Source organism: Myodes glareolus, chromosome 23 (assembly GCF_982192425.1).
Source record: "Myodes glareolus chromosome 23, mMyoGla1.1, whole genome shotgun sequence".
Taxonomy (NCBI): Eukaryota; Metazoa; Chordata; class Mammalia; order Rodentia; family Cricetidae; genus Myodes; species Myodes glareolus.
This window is the reverse complement of record NC_142048.1, coordinates 40,973,614-40,996,388: the sequence shown is the minus strand read 5'-3', so window position 1 is coordinate 40,996,388 and position 22,775 is coordinate 40,973,614. Positions and strand designations below refer to the sequence as shown.

The 22,775-nt window shown below is 41.2% G+C and overlaps 1 protein-coding gene across 11 annotated transcripts in view; it reads right to left on the bottom strand.

The window, feature by feature from the left end:
* Nucleotides 1-2,752: 2,752 nt before the first annotated feature.
* Nucleotides 2,753-22,775, bottom strand: part of Nrg1 (neuregulin 1) — a 199,601-nt gene continuing 179,578 nt past the window's right edge. For 6 of the 11 annotated variants that reach the window (XM_048456532.3, XM_048456534.3, XM_048456533.3 and 3 more), the window contains 5 exons: nt 19,695-19,797; nt 18,070-18,196; nt 15,446-15,576; nt 14,476-14,682; nt 2,753-11,881 (listed from right to left, as the gene is read on the bottom strand). In XM_048456532.3, coding sequence (XP_048312489.1) covers nt 11,227-11,881; nt 14,476-14,682; nt 15,446-15,576; nt 18,070-18,196; nt 19,695-19,797 — 1,223 coding nt within the window. In that variant the 3' untranslated portion in view covers nt 2,753-11,226. Of the gene's footprint in view, nt 11,882-12,249; nt 12,392-14,471; nt 14,683-15,445; nt 15,577-18,069; nt 18,197-19,694; nt 19,798-22,775 lie in introns of those variants that run through there. The other 5 variants (XM_085680787.2, XM_087901185.1, XM_085680784.2 and 2 more) reach the window with 2 other exon arrangements.

Below are 22,775 nucleotides of genomic sequence, written 5' to 3'. Positions count from 1 at the left end.
TAGGGTAGCTAAGTGAAGAAAGTGGAGATGGGTGGGTGGGTGGATGGGGATTGTGGGGTGTCAATCTGGAGACAAAGGCTGAAATTCTACTCTGTGAAGCCACTGCCTCTACTGCTCGCCCTTGAACACGAACTGTGTCGCTAAATCAGGATTCCTTTTCATCTCTCAGATACAGAACATTTGTCTACATAAAAAGATATGATTGTTCAAATCATATACATACATGTATATATGCATGTATGCATGGTTCAGGCTATCTTTGAACTCTTAATTCCCTTGTCTGGATCCGCAGTCTTCTCTTATACTAGGGTTATAGCCATGCCTGGCTAAGACTTGCTATTAATTGCATACTACTAGATGACAGCATAGTATGCTAAAGCTTGTATTCAATAATTTGATCCCATTTGATTTCCCCCACTGACTAGGAGGATCTGCTCAAAACTTTCTATGTGAGAGAGGGAGGCTCCAAACCTAGACTTCGATGGTTTCTGGGCTCCCATTCTTTCCAGCATATCTATTCTTTGCTGGGTGCAGACAATCACCAGGGAAAGTTCCACAATGTGAACCTTGAGAGTGGAGGGTTGACAAAGAAGCCTGGGCAAGAAAGAATGGTCGCTTCTGGACTTGGGATTTCTACACCACTGAGAAAAGAGGCCAGATTCTCTTCCCAGGTCCACGTTTTATTGCTTTGGTGACTCTGAGCAGCAAAATGGTTCTGTGGTCTTAAGCTGTGACTTCAAAGATAAGTGTCACAAACATCTTCGTGATTTGTTTGGACTCTGGTAGAGAGAGGGCAAGACAGGCTTCCCCAGGATATCTCAGGCTTGCTCAGATTTTACAGTCCTCATGTCTCTGCCCTCTAAGCTTAACAATGACAAGCATGCACCATCAGAGTGGCAGACATTGGTTTAGAAGGAACCAAACCCTTGCCCAGTCTTGGAACACAGACAGTGTGAGATTATAGGCGTTACATTTACAAGGTCCTGCAATGGTCATGTCTCAGAATCTGCTTGACTATCTGGTGCTTTTTTTTTTCTTCCCGTGGGGTTGGTTTGTGATCAGGAACAATGAGGTAATGAGGTATCTTCCCTCTTAGATGCTGGCGCTGCTCCCGCCAGCACCATGGTATTGGCAGCATAGTGACTGATAGGCATGGAGTTTGAAGGGGTTGGAGGTGTTACTAGATCCACAAGTTGTAAAGCAATTATATAGTTGAGAAAAATGCTGTCATTTCCAACACAACTGCCTCTGTTTTTAAGTTTAAGGCTGCATGGAATTCCAGGCAGTCACAGGCAGCCCCGTCTTCTGAGTTTGTTCACTAGTTAGCAAAGTTGAAATAACTACGCGGTTTTAACCCATTAGCTGTCAGATTACTAAAGTCATGGGTGACCTTAGAATCACCCAGGCGAATAGACAGCAGAAGGTTTTACTTTAAAACAGGCGATTTGACAGATTTTCTTTTTAAATCAATAAGGAAAATGATACTTCTAGACTAAATACGCTCCCAGAAACAGAAGTCTTGTATGGCACCCTCAGAGTCCTTCCACTTCCTCGCGACCAGTTACATCATGTCTACCTGTGAACGAGAATCATCCAGAATAGAGGTCTCTGGCCACAGATCTTGCGAGGCTGCACTAGGTTATAGTTTCCATTTACTTGGATAGCATGTTAACTGCATGTTTTAATGAGCTTGGACATTTGAAGATCTTGTGAAGAGAGCATGTAGCATGAAAGGCTTTTTGTGCAGCTTTCCAAACTTCGGGTCAGTGGCAACAAAGCCAGACTGAGCGCAAACGTTACATGAGATGTGTATGATGCTTATGAGTTTACTATAAAATATAATGTGGACTGGGAACCCCTATTTTTTCAGAAGCTGGCTCTACTTTTTTGGTTTGGATTGTTTTGTTTGCTTGTTTTCCTACAATTTAGGAAGCTTAATCCAAATTATCTACTTAAAAAAAATAGCCCACAGGCTACTCTTTTGTTCCTGGCTTTTAAAACGCCATAAATTATATGGGCTTCTTCACATAGTCTTAAGTCTATAAAAGTAGCTCCTGTTTCGGGCCACTGATGTTGACATTATCTGTCATGCCTTGAACCCTGTGCCAGGCAGTCAACCTGCACACTCAGGACAGTGTCCACGTGCTCAAAGAGTGCATCGTCTTCTGCAGGGGAATTCCAGGTGATTACCCGTGTGAGGTAAAGACAGAAAACACTGTGGAAAAAAATGCACAGCACGATAGGAGGGAGGAAGGGGAAAAACTGCCACCCAGGAAAGGCAGAATTTCACCATGAGGCTATTTCTACAGATGGAGACTTGTTTCACCCACAGGAAATAAGAGACTGCTTATCAGGAGGCTACGTGGAGAGGGAAACTCTAGCAAAATGAACAGTCTACACAGGGGTGGGTATCGGCTTCTTAAGATGCAGGGATGATTAAATGTGTCCATACTAACCGAGCACCAAGCATTAGACAATGCTTAATAAAATAGCAGAAGTAACTCCCTTATCAATTTCATCTCAGTGCTAATAGATTGAAGGAATAAATCTTCCCATGTTTCCTGAGTGTAGTTTTCTTCTCTGTAATGCTTGCCAGTCTCCTTCTCGTTAGAGAACAGACATTAGGTTCTGAGCTTTCAGCAGATAATGGTATCTTGCTAGAAATAGATAATGTTTCATTTTGATTCTATTTATTTTTATAATCGATTTTAATTGTGGATTATAGTTTTCTATTAATATTACCCATACAAAGTTATATTTGAAATGACTTTATTTTAGTTAAAATGCAGTCAATCAAAAACAATATGCAAATAATAATACAAGAGGTACATGGCAATCATATGAAGTTGGTATGCCAATGACTGAGATTTTGACAACATCGATGTGGTATACTTCCAGAACAGAAACTCACAAGGTTGGAATGAACAATGATGGTGGGAGACGAGCTAGAGCCATCTCATAGAATTAGACTGTGAAGGGCCTTTTAGGTCAGGCTGAGGCGTTTAGCCCATGGGGAGCCATGGTTTAGCCAGCAGTCTAGCCTGCTAAGAAGTGAGAGTTAGGAGTCATCACTAGAATGTGAAGGATAACCCACAGGAGAAGATGAAGCAGGTCAGTCAGGATGCTGGTGGCCCTGTGGCAGAGAATGAGAGCAAGAAACGAAGGACGAAGCAAGGTTATGGAGGAGGAAATGGAACGATCTGACAATCATCTGTCACTCAGTTGATGTGGAAGGAGACATGTAGAGTAGTGTTCTAATGTGACTTAGTCTGCGGATGTCAGATGCTTCTACAAGATGGGGGGCTATTTCCCGACAGTAGATGCTTCTTTGATAATTGATGTGGTTTTAACCTGAGCGAAACCCTGCGTCTCTGTTTTCACACATTCACAGGAAGAAAGTGATTGCCTTACTTCCAATTCATGCCCATACATCCAAGCCCTCAAAGAATGAGCCCCCAAATGAGTGCTGGAGCTAGCATCTTTTCATGTTGTGAGAAGTCTGTGGCCAAGTAACAGAAAAGCTGTGCCACCACCAGCCCTAACACTTTCCCAAGGGTTTACCAAGGAAGTCATCTTAGTTCAAGAACATTATTTTAAATTCTCTTTCAATTCAATCACTTCTAGGTTTTTGATCAAGGTATGAAGGTTGTATAGTTTTATGACTTTAGAGTTTTTAAAGGACACATAATATCCACATGTCGCTATGAGAGACTGTGGGAGTTTTGATATGTGTGTACGATCTGCAATGATTGCGCAACATATTTAGTTTGTGTTTTGGAATCGGTGAAGGGAGATGCTGGGCAGAATAAAGAGGGGAGGCTGGAGGCTGTGCAGGGACTTCTGTGTGAATGAAACAGCAGCTCTGGCCAGAAGGGTGTGGCTAATGGGGACACAAAGAGTGCAGCACTCTCCTCCTCATTCGCCCTGGTAGAAATTGCTTAGGACCTATGGGTTTGGGTACCTTACTAGCTAAAGATGAATATCCCAAAGGAAGTCTCTTCCTAGAAAGGGATACAAAGCTCACTTTAAGACTCCACTCTAAGGGATCACAGGAATCTGGATGACCACAGTCGTGAGGATTTCCAGGAGCCTGGCAGAGATCTAGTAACCTTACAAGAGCCTCACTTTAGAAGGAAAGTCAGTGATGACCAATGCCTACTCAATTCATGATGTTAATGATCAGAGGCGAAAGTGTCAACCTAAAAGACTATATTTTTTAAAATGAGGAAATATTCCTTTGCATTGTTTTTGTGATAGACTAGAACTTACAGTTGTTCTCAATAAAAAGTGATTCATTTAAAGTGAAGATTATTCATGAAAAATTACATCAGACTCCATTGCTATTAACAATGCCTATTTGCAAAGCGTGATGGTTAATATCATGAGCCTAAGTCACATCCTCTTGCAGGATCAAGTTTTCAAAGACTAAAAGACTAAATTCTAATAGCGTAAGCCTATGAATTATCAATTGCATCATATAGATGAGAAAACATTCTCATTTTATGCATGAAGTAAAGAGTAAGACAAAACTTGAAGAATTATTGGATAGATAATGGGGTGGGTATGAGCATCCATAAAGATATGTGATTTTTTTTATTAATCTGAGACTTCCCTAGTTTTATCACCCTGGAGGCCTTGGCTGGGATTATACTTTTTCAAAGAAATAGACTTACATGTGAACATTATGCATAAAATTAAGGCATCTAGAGTTCAGATGGTCTGCAGGGTTAAGTGAGGTTTTTGATTGTCCCATTAGAAATTTACAATTAGAAATTTACAAATTTACAATTTGAAGGTGGCATTATGAAAACAACACAATGAGTCATGTTTCATTATTTTCCTATGAACTTATAGTGATTGCCACAAGACATTAAAAGATTATTGAATAGACATGGAATGGCATGGGCTCACAAGAGCCAACTACTCACAAAATACACAAAGATCTTAGTTTCTACAACTGCAGCTTTAAATGTTATTTGGTGATAATGCTTCTCAACATATATTTGTTGCTGAAAAAGCATTTTCTTGCTGGCATGGGGTTGGTGAAATGGTTTTCTGATCAGCTCGTGCAATGCAGTATACTTTATTTGAATTGAGAAACTGAGATCTCCAAACTTAAGAATCTGTAGGAGGGAGAAATCTGAACACTCACTACGTACCAGACATTTTCTAGGTTCGTATAAGGACTCCTGTTTAAACCTCACAGAACCACACAGTCTTATAGCTAAGGAACATGGGAGGAGGAAGCTGCCCAAGTACACAAAGTTTCAGTGTTAGGGTATTGTTCTGACCAAAAAGTCCTGCTTTAGACTACAATTTGCCACCTAGCTATCAACATTGTGAATTCACTCCCACGGCTATTCTTGGCATTTCCTTAGAAAGCTGAGGTTAGGGAAGATGCATAGAGTTGCTACATTAAGCACATTGGGTTCCAGGGTATCTGCAAACCAAAAGTAGGAAGACTTGTTTCTCAGAAACGAAAGCTGATTGACATATAACTCATAATATGTCAAGAGATTTGGAAATAAAAGCGCTCATTTTGCTCAGGCTAGTGCCAGGGAAGGAACTGAGAGAAATAAGGTATCTACACCATCTCTGCGACTCAGAAGACAGACTGTTCTGAGAGTGAGTTTTAACTTTCTGGGCTTGATTTTTCACCATTTTTTTCTATCATGAAGCAAATAAAAAAGATACCGGGTATTTTTAGTCATAAATAGTGTAAAATATTGACATTTAATAATTTGATTCTTTATGAGTAAATTTATACATGAGACATTAAAGATATTCAATTCATCAGCTTTACTGGAACATAGGCTGGTGAGAAGCGGTATCTTTTCCTCCTTAAATTTTTTTTCAAGTAAGTTCATTTGAAAGAGGACCTTTAGAAGATTGTTGGGTTGAACCATCTTTACATTCTCTGTCTCTAATTTTTATTGTAAAAAGCCATCGATCAGGTTTTACAGTAATGAAACCCTTTTCTTGTGGTAAGTGATGCTTTTAAGTTCAACCAGTTAAAAACCAATACTAACCAAGAGGGAGGTACAAGAGTTGCAGAATGAGGGTGTCAGTAAGGCCTATAGATATATAGAGAGCATGCACTGCCCTATCTAACAACTATTTTCTAGGTTACAAGATACAGCTTCCTAAACCAACATAAAGGTTTTCCCTTCATAAATATCCACTGATAACAGATTAATCTCTTAGAGTAATAATTTCCATAAATTGTTTCTTTAATTGATTATCAGTTTTGAGAGGAGAATTCAGAGAGAGAGAACACAACAGGATGCTAAGACAACAGAGACTCCCACTCTTTTCAGTATCTCCACTGTTTCGATTTCAGCCCAGCTTGACTGATCCCCAAATCCTTGACCTTAAGCCCTTTGATGATTCATCATTGGAGCAGAGAAGAGAAATTTCTGCAGATTGCTTGGAAAAACAGCTGTCTTCCTAGTTTGCAGAACTCGCCTAGACTTGTCACTCAAGAGTCAAACACAACTGGAGAATAATAGTAACTATCTAGACTCTAATTTGAACTAGAATTGAGCTTTCATGTTTCTACACAACCTCCCTTCGCACCCTCTTCTACCTAAAATGGCATGGCCACTTAGGTAAACATGTCTATCTTAAGTTACTGATACTGTCACGGACAGCTTTTAGTTTGATCGTGTGGTTGGAAAATTTACAGTATAAGCTGAGGAAAGGGTCCCAGACTCTAGCTTTAAAATATTCTTTCATCTTTTGATATGATGCCTGGCTTGAAAGCTGAATGACTAGAGGGCAAGAGGATTCACTTTGTGGCTTCAGAACATTGGGTTTCCTGGACAACCAGGCCGCTTGGGAATTGGTGTTAGTGGTGCTCTTACGAGGGAGCAGGAATTGTGTCTACGCAAGGAGGCAAACTTGGAGGGGAAATCTTAGGTTATGCTCAAACTCCAAAGCAGGCAGATTTAGTCTACATCCTTTAAATGTTCTCTATCTGAGATAATGGGTAGAATGGTTGAAATATATAAAAAATTACACACAAAATATCTATTTGTTAAAATATGGCTTCATAAGGTTAATCTTAATAAAAAAAGCACTATATCCATTCTATGATGAGTCCTAGAATGTGAGGAATATTTCGTGCATAGGCCCCTCCCTGAGCAGCACTTTGGGCATCAGTTTGTTTTATTGATAGAACGAGGAGAGTAAAGTCATTGCTCCTTAGCCTTCTTATAAAATGATGCACACAATGGGAAGTAAATTTAAAGACATTATAGGGAAGATTAGCATAGATGTTTTTGAGGCTCCTATGACCATTGAACCATCGAATTTTGATTGGTTTGTTTTTTCTTATGTTTGCATAGGATTGTCACATAAGTCATTGCTGTTAATGAGAATAAGTTTCTTGACGTCACTGCAGAGCATATCGACAAGCAGGATCCAGAAAGTTATGCAATGTTTCCCTCTGATGTCTTTGTGAATGGAGGTTTGGTGGCTATGGAATGGAGCATCCTATTGCTTGACTATGTGTCTCCTACAGCAAGGAATGAAGTGTGAGACAGAGTCGGGAGGGTGGAGGCTCAAGGACAGGCAATGCAGCAAAATCAACAGAGACAGGATGATCGTTGGGTCCACGAAGCACAGCCCTAGATAGCGCAGCTGTCATGGCTAGATGCTAAGTCTGCTCTAACAGACTGCAATGTTCGTCTGCTGAGCAACATGCTCATGTCTCCATAGAGTAGCATTTTTTATTGCAGTATGACTTTCTTGGGAAATGAAAAAAACTTTAAATAAATCACAATTACTTATTGCTTAGTATTTGAGATAATAAATTCTTTAGTTTGTCAGTACCTCATGGCCTTCAAATGTGCGTTCTTCAAATAGTTTCAATTACATATATATTCTTTCTTCTGAACAATAAATTATTCTTTAAAAATGAAAAAGAAAAGGTACATAATTTTTAAAGCAAAGAAAAAAACATATATTTTAAACATTTATCTTAAACTTATATGAAAACAATTCTCTATGTTAGATGCTTAAATATAAATAATAAAGGACATTATGTTATTTACAATGTTATACAATATGAGAGTAAAACCTAACATTAACTCATAGAGACAGTAAATGACTTAAGAAAACATCCAAGTACTATACAATAGGTATTTACAAAAGAATATATAATAGAAATTTTGATTTGTGGCCATTTTATTTTGCTTGCATTTCTCCATAGTGTGTCATGGATCTTAGTGGACAGAAATTTCTGTAGCTGCTGGAAGGCAGCCAGGACTGAAAGGGAAGGTCAGATCTTCCTTATTCACTGATCGGAGCCATCTACTTTCAATATCCGGCCAGAAGAGGAATAGATACAGAGGAAGTTACCCTGGATAGACTCCATCTATATGAACAGTCACACAGAAACAAGAAAGAGATGGCATATTGCTGCTCGGGATACATTCTCTCTTAAACAGAGGCCCACTTTGTAGAACGCTGCAGAAGGCTGTCCACTAGGCACTCTTCAGGGCAGGGGGAGAAACGGAGCAAAAAGCAGGACAGAAAACAAATCTTGAGTAAGTACAAAAGGAATTTGGTGTCTACTATACCCCGCTATATAGCTCTCAGTGGTTTTGAGTTCAGGCCCAAGAAATAAACTTTCTGTTAAGTTCTGAGTAGTTTGTACTCCCTTAAAATGCGAGGCATCTTCACGCATACTAGGAACACAGGTGTGCATTCCTTTGCATTGCTACAGCTCTGCCTGGGTTCATAAACAGGGTGGTTGAGAGAGACCTGGCAGTGAAGCATTGTAGAGACATCCCTAGAAACATAAAGCTAGAGGCTACCACAGATAGCCCTGAGCGGCCAAGTGGCTGCTCTCACCAAGGAAGGTTTGTTCTCTTGGGGAAAAGGCTTTCCAACTAATAAGACAAATGTGTTTGCCAGGTAAAGCACAGAAGGAAAAAAAAATCATGTATACTTGCAATTTGCAAATTTGTAGAGCTCCTTGTGCTAGTAAAATGCTGTTTCTTGTTTTCGTTGGGAGAGTTATCTTTTTAGAAGGGTCTTTCTCAATACCCTAGTGACCAACCAATTGGGAACAGAATTTCTAGGACCTTTAAAAGAACAATAAAGAAATTTCTTTATCAAATGATAACTGAGTGAAGGCCTTCAAAGTCAACATTAAGTAGAGAGACTGTCTTCAAGCTTGCTGACTTGTCCTCCCTGTGGAGAGTTGACCACCTGCAGCGCGGGGAAGCCAGTGCAGGCTTCCCCAGCAGGCATTCCTCCCTATGGGTTAAGAAACGAAAAAGGACAACACTCTGAGCACAGAGAGGCTGTTGCGTGAACAATGGCAGGAAATGTTAGACATCAAATTCTAAGACAAGTTTCTCTTCAAAACACGAAGGAGTGTAACACATGGACTTGTGGTCAGCCTGCAGTGTTGTTCTGAGCCCTACTTGTGTATGATTAGTTCCCTTGACTTGTAACAAAGATTTGGTAGAGAAAATAGATTCAGTTCAACTGGGAACAAGGATCAAGAATTGTCTTTGACTTTGTCAATCCTCTGTTCAACTATTTCCCATTTATGACTCCTAGAAACCTACTTAGAAACTCAGTGAACTCCAGTCCAGACGGACGGATAACAGGGAGGTAATATAAAAGGTCTGAATGATTATTCTCCATGTCCCACCATTTTTGTTCCTGTATTAACATTTGTTCATATGCTAATATCTCTAAGCATTCATTGGCTTTACAGTCATAAGAGAACATAACGAGTTAAAACCAATCCTAGTCCTGCTTTTGAGACAGTATGAGGAAAGAAACTTATAGAGGACAAATGAGAGATACAGGCTATCTATGGAGAGAGATCATCAATTCACAGGTGGGGGTCGCTTCTCCAAGAAAAGGTGCAATCTTTCCAACACCATTGACATTCCTTACTGAGGCATCACTGCGGAAAGTTCTTGCTAATCACAAATCACATGCACATCGGCCATTCCTGGCAAAACATATTCATGCATAGTTATGACTTAATCAAGACCATGTTGAACATAAGAGACACATAATGGGGAGAAAGGAGTGGCCAATCAAACTTTAAGATGTCAACCGGGTTACACAGTGGCCTTCCCCTTGTGACTTCTACACATTCATTCCTTCTAAACACTCTACAAGTGGGGCATTTCCCTGCAATGGCCAAGTCACCGCGATGTACCACTGGCACACTGCACTCTACAAGTGGTTTGGACAGGATGACTGAGTGTACTCTTGGGGCTGAGGCTTCATGATATGACGTGCCCCTTCTGGAGCCAAGAAGAGGGTTCAACCAGTCTGTTAAAAAAATATGTCAGAAAGGATTGCACCTTTAGCAGCCATGGTTGGTTGGTCAACAGATGAGCTGCTGGATCATTCCCCCCTCCACCCAGAGAGAAAGTGAAACTGAGTCCTTTTAAGTTGCTAGATTTATCCTGATAGCAAGCCAGAACCCGCTTTCTAAGCTGGACTTGAAGCTGTTCTTCTTTGTCAAGAACAACAAGAACCAAAATGCTAAAATTAAAGTCAATGGTAGCTCCTTTTAGCAAGAGCAAGCGGTCTTCTGATTAATAATATAGTTTGTTTTTAAAAAATCACAGTATTACTTTCTTCCTAATATTTAACATTACTTAATGCAGTTTCCTGCTATATGTAATAGTAGCATGCTGTTGGGTCTACTATTATCTCAGAGCCCAGTGAAGCAAACCTTTGGCTGACAGAGTAGAGAGAACTCATTTCATATTCGGAAAGCAAAGACTTCATACAAAATAGAAGAGTATTTGGACGGATGTGCCATTTCAAGACAGTACCGGTTGGGAGCTACTGGAGGCAAACAGAGGGACAGCTGCTAGCCTTGCAAATCATACATCCAGTCAACATCATAATGCAATGCACAAGAAGCCAGCAGCAACTGAATATATGGGAGGTTTGGCTGAAATACTGTGAAAAAAGCAACCACTGTAACTGTATAAAACTTGCTCTCGACATAACATAACATAAAGGCACCATTGATATCTTTCTCGTTTTTGAAATACTGTAAAAAATTGCTACATATGGCACATAACACATTTTTACATACATATATTTAATTTATAAAAGTTTTTTTTCCTGTTTTCTATTTGCAGAACTGCTAAAATAAAATAAATTGTTTAATTTAAGGTGAAATACTTTATTATATAAAATAAAGTTTTACAGGTGAATCTATGTGTTTATTTAGGTTTATACAGCGATAGGGTCTTGGTTAGCGATTACACTAGACAGCCTGGCCTGTAATTCTTCCTGCGTGGAGAAGCGGCCTGCTGGGTTAGTCCTGCTATCAGCCAGACGGAAGGCAGGGGCTGCCTCGAGACTGGCTGCCAGGGGGTTCTGTATGCCCAGGAATGGTGTATCTTCACCTATTCTTTCATCTTCTGTTTCACTTTCTGAGTTACTGCTCACAGAACTTGTGTTGTTGTCCATTTCCAACCGATTGGCAATGTGGCCATTGGGCTTGGTTCTTTTGGCCCGCCGGCTGTTGGTGAGTTTCTTTACAGGCTCTTGAACGGGCTCGTACTCCTGGGTCGTCTCATACTCCTCATCCTCTACTATCCTCAGTGGGCTAGGGGGGAGACTGGCACTCTGATGCGCAGGGTTGTGATGAAAGGAATTGAGTTGCTGGGGGTGACGATCACACTTCTTCTCCCGGAGTCTTGGTGGTGTCACGAGAAGCAGAGGTCTCTCTTCTTCCACAAAGGGGCTGACTGCCACGGAGGGCATGGACACCGTCATGCTGGACACGGGTGGAGACATTTCCGAAGGGGGTGATTTAGGGGAGCTTGGCGTGTGGAAATCTACAGGTGACATACGAGCCGGGGTGGTCATGGCTGATACATACCTGTGTGAGCACAGAATACCCCCCCGTGAGTGCAGTGGAAATAAGAAGCGGAAAGCAGGGAGGGGCGGGGGACAGAGTTCATCATGGGATATAGTCAGAGAACAGTCATCATCGAATACTTAAGTTTTACACTAGAAGTTCGGCACCCTTGGATCCTATCATTATAAAGCCAAGAGTTTCCTTACAGAAATCATGCAAAGATCAGCTAAAAGCATCTAGCTCATTAAAGCTTTCGAGAGTTTAGTCTCATCATGAATTCAAATAAAAGTACGAGAGCCAAGAAAAGAAGGCTCCCAAGAACCTCTCAGCTTACAAAGACCAAGGCTTGGGGGACTTAGAAGGGAAAGAAGTATTCTGAAATACTATACCTTCCTAAAGGCCAAGGGGTCTTAGAGAATGAAGCCCAAATGGGGAATGGAAGAGGATCTAAGATGAGTTGCTGACTGCTGGCTCTGCATGCATTTGGATCTGTAAGCCTTGTTTCTCCTTAGCTCAGCTATAAGGTTATGTCTTATGAAAAAAAAAGAGCATAGTAACTTCAAGATTTATTCCTGATAACAGCGTAGTACATTTGCGTGCCATTAAGTTGAAATTCTCGCGAAATGCTACTAGTTCACATTCAAATTTGCAACTCTCCGTTTCAGGGTGCAATACATTCAAGGCAAGGCTGGTAGGAACCGTTATTTGGTTTCACATTACCACAGCGGCCACTAATGCCAATCTCCCATGTGCTGCTCGTCCAAAGCCCACCATTGCATCAGCCTTTGGCTTCCTTCTGAGAACACTTGACAAAGAAACTCCAAAGTGTCTAGCAAGCCTTTGTGTATACCATGATATCTTATGCCATGGTATGTTTGTGAATGCCAGCAATCCAGTCCAGACACCGTGCCCTGTTTTGCAGCACTGTGCCTTCCCTAGAGCCGGAAGGCCCGTCCCTTGGGCTGCCATCTGAGTCATTTTTCTCAGCTTTTGAGAGCGATGCTACTAGCGCACAGCATCACAGTCTAATTCGATGTGACCTGTGATGACACAGGATACTGGAGCTCTCTGAACTCCAGCTAATGGAAAAGAAGACTATTAACGCTCCCACTTTCCCATGATTCATGGTGATAAGTAAGCGAGCCCCAGCTGTGTTTAAAACTGGAAAAAGTGTCTCAGAATTTGAAACATTTGGAGCCCACGTGTGCAGATATTTTTTTGAGGGTACTTAAATTAGACCCTCTGAGAAATGCTTGTCACAGCTCAGACAACACATACAAGTGACTCATCTTTTTGTCTCTCATGATCTTTCACTTCAAGACAGTTCCACAATTCTAGGTAGAATCTGGGTGATGCCTGGATGCCTACTTTAGCAGACAGAACCAAAGATAAGCCATGACAATGTAGAGAAACTTCACCCTACTACCTGTGTGTGTTCCAAGAAGGCATAACAGGAATGGAGAGACTTCAATATGCAAAAATATAATTACTGAGGATAAATGCTCTAAGCCAATTTTAGACCACACTCTTCTACAAATGTGTTGTAAAGAGAATACCAACTCTATAAATTCTATCCTTTCCGAAACTGATTTAGGAACTTAATAGGCTCTTTGACCTGAAAGCTCCCAATGGATTGGTCACTGTACTTTCAGGTCCTTAAGTGAAAAGTTCTTTGAAACCATCTCCACCCATGTCACTGCAAAATACATATGGATTATAATTAAAATGTCAGTTGGAAAAGATCAGTTGTGATAACAAGAAAGTAAACCAATTGGATTGGAAAATCAGCAGGTAACAGCTTGCAGATGGGCTAAGATGTCAGTTAGCCATGACCTTCTTTTTACATAGGTGAAAATGGATAAGGAGACTATCCAAGTTCAACACCCCTATTTAGTAGCTCCTCCAGTTTATTTTTTTTTTCCATTCTTTAATTTGCCTTTGTTGTTACTTCTCCAACCCAAATTACATCTCCCACCGAAGGAAAGGCAAACATTCTGGAATAAAGGGTAATATCAGAGGCGATATGTGCTTTGGAAATCACCTATAAACACTGTCAGGCTAATCACACAAAACCTTTATTTATCCATCACTTCCCGGAATTTCATGAACGGGACACTATATGGTGCAACACAAGGTGGTGTTCCCTCGTGGCCATCAGCAAAGACATAGCCCTTGACTTGATCTAACTGAGGCCAGAGGTAGGGCAATTAGCATATGAGAACATAAGACCAGATCAGCCATGGAGGTAGAGTACGGACAACTGGACAATTGGAATTAGGTGAGGGTACTTAAATGTTACACCTGGAGAAAGTATGACCCTGAGTGAGTCAGAGCCTAGGGTCAGGTCTGGGAACTCCATGTTGACTGTACGGCCCACACCACACCACTCTCACTCTTCAAGAGTCTGTTGCCTTTCAGCCATTGAGATGATGGGAGAAGCACAGGGGAAAGGAGTTCAGCCAAATAAGAGGATGACTTCACCAACTAGGAGCACCGGGGAACGGATGACACCTCTTATATAAGGATGAATTTCGTTAGGTGAGGCCACAGGTACTCATGGGATTCTCCTACTGAATGAGGTTCTCCTCCACGACAACTTTGCCCTTCGGTTTTACCTTTCGCTATGAGGAGAGTCTCGGTACGAGTCAGGGGTTTCTCTGGCATGCCTGAGGAAGCTGTTACATTCGCGAGGGCCTCCCAGACCGTGAAGACGTCCTCGTGGGCCCCCAGCTGGGCTGCTGTGTCTACTGTTTTCTACTGATGACATCATGATTACAGAGTGGCTCTCTGAAATGATGCTCTCTGTGTGCCCGTTACTCCAGCTGGGTAGGAGGGAAACGGAAGAGGCAGTGAGAAAGACTGGTTTAATTACACATAAAAAGGCAAAGAACAAAAGTGATTCTGGCCAATATTTCAAGTTATCTATCGATACACCAGGAGCCCAGAATTGATACCAAGATCTCTTGGTCGTGAAGGGAATCTTGATTCAGATTGGATTTGTAAACACACTGTTCATTCATTTCTTTATCCATTCCACAAATATTTAGCAAATGCCACCAGGTACTAAGTATTATTGCAGTTTCACTGTGCTTGGATGGCTTGGGCTAAACAAAGGGATTGCTGTGTGCTTAGCAGCTGGAATCCTGCTGCTGTACCCCAGCACAAGACCACAGGAGCATCAGAGAACTGAGTGGTCAGCTATGTGGGCATCTCCAGGGGCACTGCCAGGGCAGTCTAAGCTTTAGAAACAAATGCCTAAGTATCACACAGAATCTAGACGGATTTTTTTCTCCATAGTGGGCAGCAATAGCGGAGTACAAGACACGGCAATTTCTAGACTGAGGAGCAGCAAGCCTGCACGGTAATAATGTACTAAGCACTTTTATTAATTTTAATGGAAACATTAGGCCTAGACTTACTTGGTAAGAGCAGTTTAGACCCAAAATCTATGAATGCTCAAACTCAGTCCATTTTCCTGCTTCTGTCTCTTTTGCCTTTTCTTAGGAATTGACAGTAAAGGGTAAGAAACAAAAGAAATCATTCTTCGGAAAAATTTCTTCCCTCTGAGATTGTTTCCCCTCATACCTGTGACTGGGAGTCTGGGTGACAGTTGTGGAGTGATGAGCCGTGGTAGTGTAATGGCTGGTGGAAAAGGAGGTCTCGGCTTCTCGCTCAACAATATGCTCACTGGAGAGGACGTTTTTAGACACGTATTGCTAGAAAAGCAAAGAGACACAACTTGAAAATTCATGCAAGGGTAAACACAAACACACTCATCCCGGTGCAAGTCGGTTCTCATGCGGATACTTCACGTAGCTCTCAGCCAGCCAGATGGCAAATCCTTTTCGGGCCACTCTGGCTTTGAGGTTAGATACCTCAATAAATTCCAGTCAATAAATTCCTTTCCGAATATTTGCACAAGAAATCTCAACTTCATTTCTCTCATTTCCAACTGATAACAGAAATATCACAAATATTTGGTCAAGTATTATTTTTGTCCACATTTCTCCAAGCCAGGAAGACTGATATACAAGGGAAACAAAAATGTAATATAGGCTGACTTATTTCAATTCATGCCACTAGAAATGGATGTGAATTTTAATATTGTAGATCTTCCTCTTTGAATTTCATAGGCCTATGCTAGCCCTACTGATATTACTGAAGATGTTAACATGCTGAGTGATATTTGAGAGACTTATACTATTTTTAAGGTCTGAACAAATTGCACATACCCAGTATTTTATCTCTGGGGAATCTCTTTTATTTTCATCAGCAGAACACAGTAGCTGTTACTGCCGGCTAACAGTGAGATGCTATGTTGGAAAAGATTCTTGTAAGCTGTTGGAAGTGCCCTTCGTATTTCTAAAACTCTGAGTGAAATCAGCTAAACCACAAGGAAAGAATCAGAAAGAGATATTTAGTAAAAAGGATATTTTAGAGTCTGCTGAGATTGTGTAGTCTGAAGAACCTGATATTCATGAGAGGGATTTCACAGGCTGGCTCTTTCTGTTTCTAGAAACACTTTTCCTTCTGGAACTTCCAGGGAACAACTTTCCTAGGGGCAGCTGCTTATCCTGAAGGCCACACCATGAGCTGCTACCACGTTAGTGCCCTTCCTACTCTTAGCTTCTAGAGGCATTCTCCACCCAGTGGATCTAATAAAAATACTATCTAACAATTACTAAGTAGTTACTAAGCGTGCTGGGTTAAGTGTTTCAGGCAAATTATTTTAGTAGAGTTGGTATTATTTTTAGTCCTGCTATAATGAAGAAATAAGGTTGAAAAGGGGTTATTTGTGCTATACTTGCAATCCAAACAGTCATGGTCCTTTTGCTGTTATATATTATGTTATATATCAATCTATATCAAATTAAATATATTACATTATATATATTAAATATTACAGTTTTACTGTTAGCGAGTGTATTTTTTGACCTTGAAGAGCATTCTAATGAACCCCATTATTGGGAAGAAGCAAAAGCTTCCTATTGGCCCTTGGTTCCAATATTTTCCCCAAACTCTGTGTTATGAGACTTGGGGGAAGTAACCACCAGCTAGTAGTAACCTCCAGCTCCAGACTTAAGTCTATGACCCATCTTTTCCACCTAAGATATATCTTCTCTTACAGGACAGAAAGCGATATGACAAATTTCAAGCTTTGTCTATTGAGAAAACCACTCATTCCAAAGGAGGAATGGGGGACTACAGATTCCAGGAGGAGAATGGGGACTACAGATTCCAGGGGGAGAATGGGGGACTACAGATTCCAGGGGGAGAATGGGGGACTACAGATTCCAGGGGGAGAATGGGGGACTACAGATTCCAGGGGGAGAATGGGGGACTACAGATTCCAGGGGGAGAATGGGGGACTACAGATTCCAGGGGGAGAATGGGGGACTACAGATTCCAGGGGGGGAATGGGGGACTACAGATTCCAGGGGAGGAGTGGAGGGTTGGAACATGAACAACAATGCTTCAGAATTCAGGACATCTGGCAAGAACTCTGGTCCAGATTTCTTAATATGGAAGACCTCAACGAGGCTATGCAAAGGGTCTCAAGGAGCAGGCTAGAATCTAGTAACATTTGGAACGAAGTACGTGGCACAATAAAAAAAAAATACCCAAATGATTAAGGATGAATTTCACCTGAAGGGCATGACATCACACAGATGGAGCCAGGGAATAAGTAAGTATTACCTTCTCCTAGCTTTGCTCCTCAAAGAACACTTAAGAAATTTCCCGCCTTTTCATACCCCAATCTTCCATTGGAAATCAGAATCAGAAAGTCACATGTACCATGAAGGGCGGGCACCTCATAGAAACACTTCAAAGCCCCTGGCTTGGTTTGCTATGAGCCAGTGGTATAATACTAGAGTAGCCTTCATTTCTAAATGATTAAAAAGAAATATTCCTCATGACTCTAGTTTTATTATTTATTTTGTTTTTCTTTCTTTCTATGGCCTCCTTGCAGAACATACCAAATATTATCCCGAAGTCTTAATGACACTGCATAAGGGAAAAATGTGCTAATATAATAACTAAATCCATTTTTCAAATAGCTTTCATTAGTTTTTCCTGGAAAAACTGGGGGTTTCTGGAAGTCGTTGTGATAAGTGACAGCAGCTAATGGCCTAAGATTGCAAAGAACAACTTCAGTGTGCCTGAACGGCAAATGAACGCTTGGCTTCCCCAGTGGCCGGTCAACATACATTCACCAGCTGCACGTTCTCCGGTGGTGGGTTCGGATGGTGAGGCCCGTTGGCTATGTTCACCATGTTGTTCCGTTCAGACCGAAGGCTCTGCCTAAGCCGATCATGAAGCTTTTGCCGCTGTTTCCTGGATATGAGAAAAGAGGAGCACGTTCATCCCTATTACATCATTTTCCTGTTTGTTTCGCTACAGCCCAATCTCTATTCTCCTAACACGAATGAGCGGTTTGAGGCAGTCAATTGGTGGTGATAAAGGGGATACATCACTCGATCTCAGAATGAGCAATACCACACATCCTTAGAAAGCTGGCTTTAACAGTGAGATGGAATTCTCATAGAAATGGTCTACAAAGTTATACCATTTCTATGAGGGAGAATAAAAAAAAAAGGAGGAAAAGCAGAAATGTTGGTATTTGGCTAAATTCTCAATGTTCTTGGTGCATCTTTATCTCCATTATATATCGGCCTTATATATTTTGAACTATGGAATTGATAAGACTGGTTTCAGTCATAAATTTTCCTGTGTGATTTATTAAGGAAATTAACTTAGCCTTCTTTTTTATTTGTACATTTTACACAGTGAGTGTGTGTGTGCACATGACCCACACGGAAGTGGAATTCTGGGTATATTTTGGCATTATATTTTGGTGCATTTGTAAAAAGACTTTAAAAGCACTTGCAATGCTTTTTGTAGAGGAGGCGGTAAACGTTCAAATTTGAATCTGCTAATACTTATGATGCCAATTCCATGAGAAATTATATTTATCAGTCAGCTCTCACGGCATTCTAACCGTAGGATACTGTGTAAACACAACTCATGCTATAGGTTCTGTGGCAAAAAATGCATGGGACCTCTGTTCTGTAACACAACATTCGGAACAAGACATCACTATGACTAGTTTTGGCCAGAAAATATTATATCATCAGGCAAAACAGAAGTCACACCTCTGACTGAGCATTACATTTGAACTTGAGGAAAGCCTCACTGGAGAGAAAAGTTCAGGTTCCTCACTGCTAGGCCAAAGCATGCTAACAGGGACACCTGTAGAAGGCCAGGCATAAACAACTACATTATCTTAAAGGTTTTCTCTTTAACTTTCTTTTCGAGCAAATTCGACTTGCTTATCCTTCCACAAAAACTTTTATATACACATCCCACTTATAGAGCATTTATGTTGGAAAATTATAGAATTAAAACATACTCATTTTAACTCTCACCCCCCCACCAAAGAAACCACCAACAAAATATCCCACATACCCTTATCTTGAATACTATGAAATGTTTCCTTTATTTCTTAAGTTTCTGGACTTATCCTTCTGAGTCGCATTGGACTCATCCTCAATCTTTGGCATTTGTGCTCTTAGTAGGTTGTGCCTGTGTGGAACTCTGACCCATAAGCCTGTTCCTCTAAACCTTTGTCCATTCACAGAGCCCTGATCACTGAGAAATTTGCTTAGCTGCACACAAACAGACAAAGGTGCACGAGTGGGGAGCATAAGGAGGTTAAGTCCCTGTGCTTCTTTGCTCCCCAAGCCTTAAGCGTGGGCCCTGGGACTGCAGAGCCCCTGCCTGCCTAACCTACTTCTACACCAAGGGGAGTGGATGAGCCGAGGGGAAGGTTTACTTGGTTTTGCAGTAGGCCACCACACACATGATGCCGACCACCAGCAGGGCGATACAGATGCCAGTGATTGTCAACACTCTCTTCTGGTAGAGTTCCTCCGCTTCTGGAAAGGGGTGAGAGCACATGTCACCAAGGTCACTTACCATCGCCAGGATTTACGACAACTGAACAGTTGGCATGCTTAATGGCAATTACCCATGTCCCCCAGATAATGAGCACTTGACAATTCTATTGGTTTACATACATGTCTAAGGGACAACATATTCTATGCTGTACTCTGAGCATAAATAATATGGCTAGCTAGGGCCATTGAAAGTAAAACTGTTATATTTTATGATTTTTCTAATTGCAAGCTATAATTATATATATGTACAAGATATTAAACTGGAAAATTATAGACATTAATTACAAGATAATTTATTAAACCTTTATCAATGTTATTATTTTTATTAAATATCTTACAAAACATCTCTTGCAAAGACAACAGGAATCAATATTGATAAAGAGAGCTAAGATGGGCGTCAGGGAGATGGTCCATCCTTCCTTCCTCTATTGACCACCTGCCATGCCAATCCTCTTTCCACATCCCTCATGTTTTATATCATCACTTTACATCCGGTGGTCTTTACAAAGAGACATTTCCACAGTGAACAAAATTTAATTCAAAGGTATTTGCAAACATGAACTTGGCTTGTAGTTAGTAAGTTAAGGCAACAGTCCCACGATTTAGAGTAAATGAAGAAGAAGAAACAGTACACCGTGGGGGATCAGGACATGGGTCAGATAAAACCCAGCCTGATGGGTAAGGCACTTTGGGGCCACAGGAAAAGTTTGCTCTCTGGAGGAAAATGGCTATAAATTTCGCCGCTGAAGCTAGAAACTCAATTTGCATTAAGAAGTCCATCATTAACACAAATGATGGGTACTTTGGCCTAGATTGCACATCCCCACATCAGACAACTTGACCATTCTAAGGAAATGTGGTGCTCTCTAGAGATCTGAGCTGAAGGTACCATTCTACTCCAGATGCAGTAAGTCTGTAATTTGTTGAAACTTTACTAGCTGAAAATCAGTGCCTTTGGAGGATGACTTGGTTTTGTACAAAGGTGAGTCAGGGTGTAAACAAAATTTGTAGACTCACTGGAGATGCTGGTTGCTTAACAGCCAAGCTTACAATAATCTAATTGTATTTATTGGAAGATCTTGACACATTCACCCAGCACATATTATAAATGGTTTGTCTGCCATTAAAATTAATAAGCTGGGCCAGAACTGGAGAACACAGCACAAATCGAATGGCCATATCTGGGTGTCAACAAGAAAGGCACAAAGATTATTTTATTCATAGGTTGTTTTTTTTTTAAGCCTCAGAAGCTATACCTTTCTCTGCATTGAGAAAGGGCAGGTCACAGGAAGTTTTCTTTAAAAATGAATAAGTGAATTTTAACTTCTATCCAATTAGTGGATCTTATCATAAAAGAAAACGTTTCCTACAAGCCGAGTCCATGATAATCAAGTCCCAGTTAACAGGTCAAGAACATTGTCAAATCAAATTAATAGAGTTCTGATTATTAAGAGGAGAACAGAAGTCAGTGAGTAAAAGACGACAATACTGAAGAGATTATACAAAAACAAACAGAAAGGGTTGGAGGTGGAGAGGAAAAACAAATCAAGAGGACAGACAGACTGAAAGAATGACAGAGAGCAAGAAAGTCAGGTATAAGGGAAAAACAAGGTTAAAAGTTAGGGAGCCATCTGGAGTCCCTGGCACAGCATGCCTGATATTAAGGGAGAAAAAATAAACAAAGAAATGAAAACCAGACGGAGGAGATGCTTGGGGGGAGGGGGAGGAAAAGGTGGGTACAAAGTGGGAAGGGGTGTCCCATACAGCATAACTCCTAAACTGGGCTAGCCGTGACATGGAAGCCATGATTAAAAAGCGAAGCAGTTGGTGCATTGCGGTGCCAAAGTATGCAGGAGACATATAGGTGGTGTCGTGGAGCTAATGTGTTGGTGTGTGCACTGCAGAGGTCTAACAACGACATGACGGAAGGGCTTATGTGTTAACTGCCCCTATCTGTTACCCCCAGACAAAGGCAGGGGATTGGCTTTTATGAGGTGTGATCTGTAAGCCAATGGCCCTGCAGCCTCCCTCCCTGGCATCCACGGTTTTTAGTGTGTGTGTCTAAGAAGCATCATCTCATTCCACTGCTCTTCCTTCACACAGCACAAGCTTGTTCGGAAACGGAGCACTAACGTTGTCGTCGAGAAATGGCAAGCCCTGCATCCCACTTTTTGTCTAATGTACTTTTAAAAAAACTGGTGAGCTTTGGCAAGGGTACAACTCAGAGGTAGGACGCTGCCTAGAATATGGGAGATCCTGGGTTTGGTTTCACAAATGGATCAGGGTAGAAGAAAGGCTAAAAAACAAGCGTTTGGTTGCTGCTTTTCAATGACTCCCTATACTCTACCCTATGACACAGCTAAGAAATGGTTTCTGCAAACTTCAAAAATATGGGAGCATACAGAAGGACTAAAATGAGTATTGGGGCATCATGGGTTGCCCCCAAAACTCTCAGGGATCCCTACAAAAAGTTCTCTTTCAGCCGTTGTTGTCTAGGAAAGAACAGACTGAGGTGGGTACGTGACCAGCTAGCATCTAGTCATTGGCCTATTCTTATGGCTCATCAATAAAACAACTGTTCCAGGGACTAAAGTGTTCAGTAAAGGACAATGGGGCTAAAGGGAGCCAGCTAAAGGCAGGGAACACACACAGGATTAAGTCCTGTGCTCACCTCAGTACTGACTACAAGAAAAATTTCTCACCTAAACTTCTTAATTTTTTTTTTCATGATTTTGCTGCATCGGATTTACCTCCACAATCACAATATGAATGTTAAATGGGGGGGGGGACCAGTCTTTGACAAACAGCATGTTCCCTTTTAGCCTATTGCTCTTGCTCTTTTCATGGAAATTTTAAAAAATTACCCCCCCTTTTTTTTTTTTTGCTTAGCAGTATCCACAGGGCAAGAGCAAATCAGAGCTAGTGCTAAAAATCAGCCCGAAGGTCTGGCCTGTCTC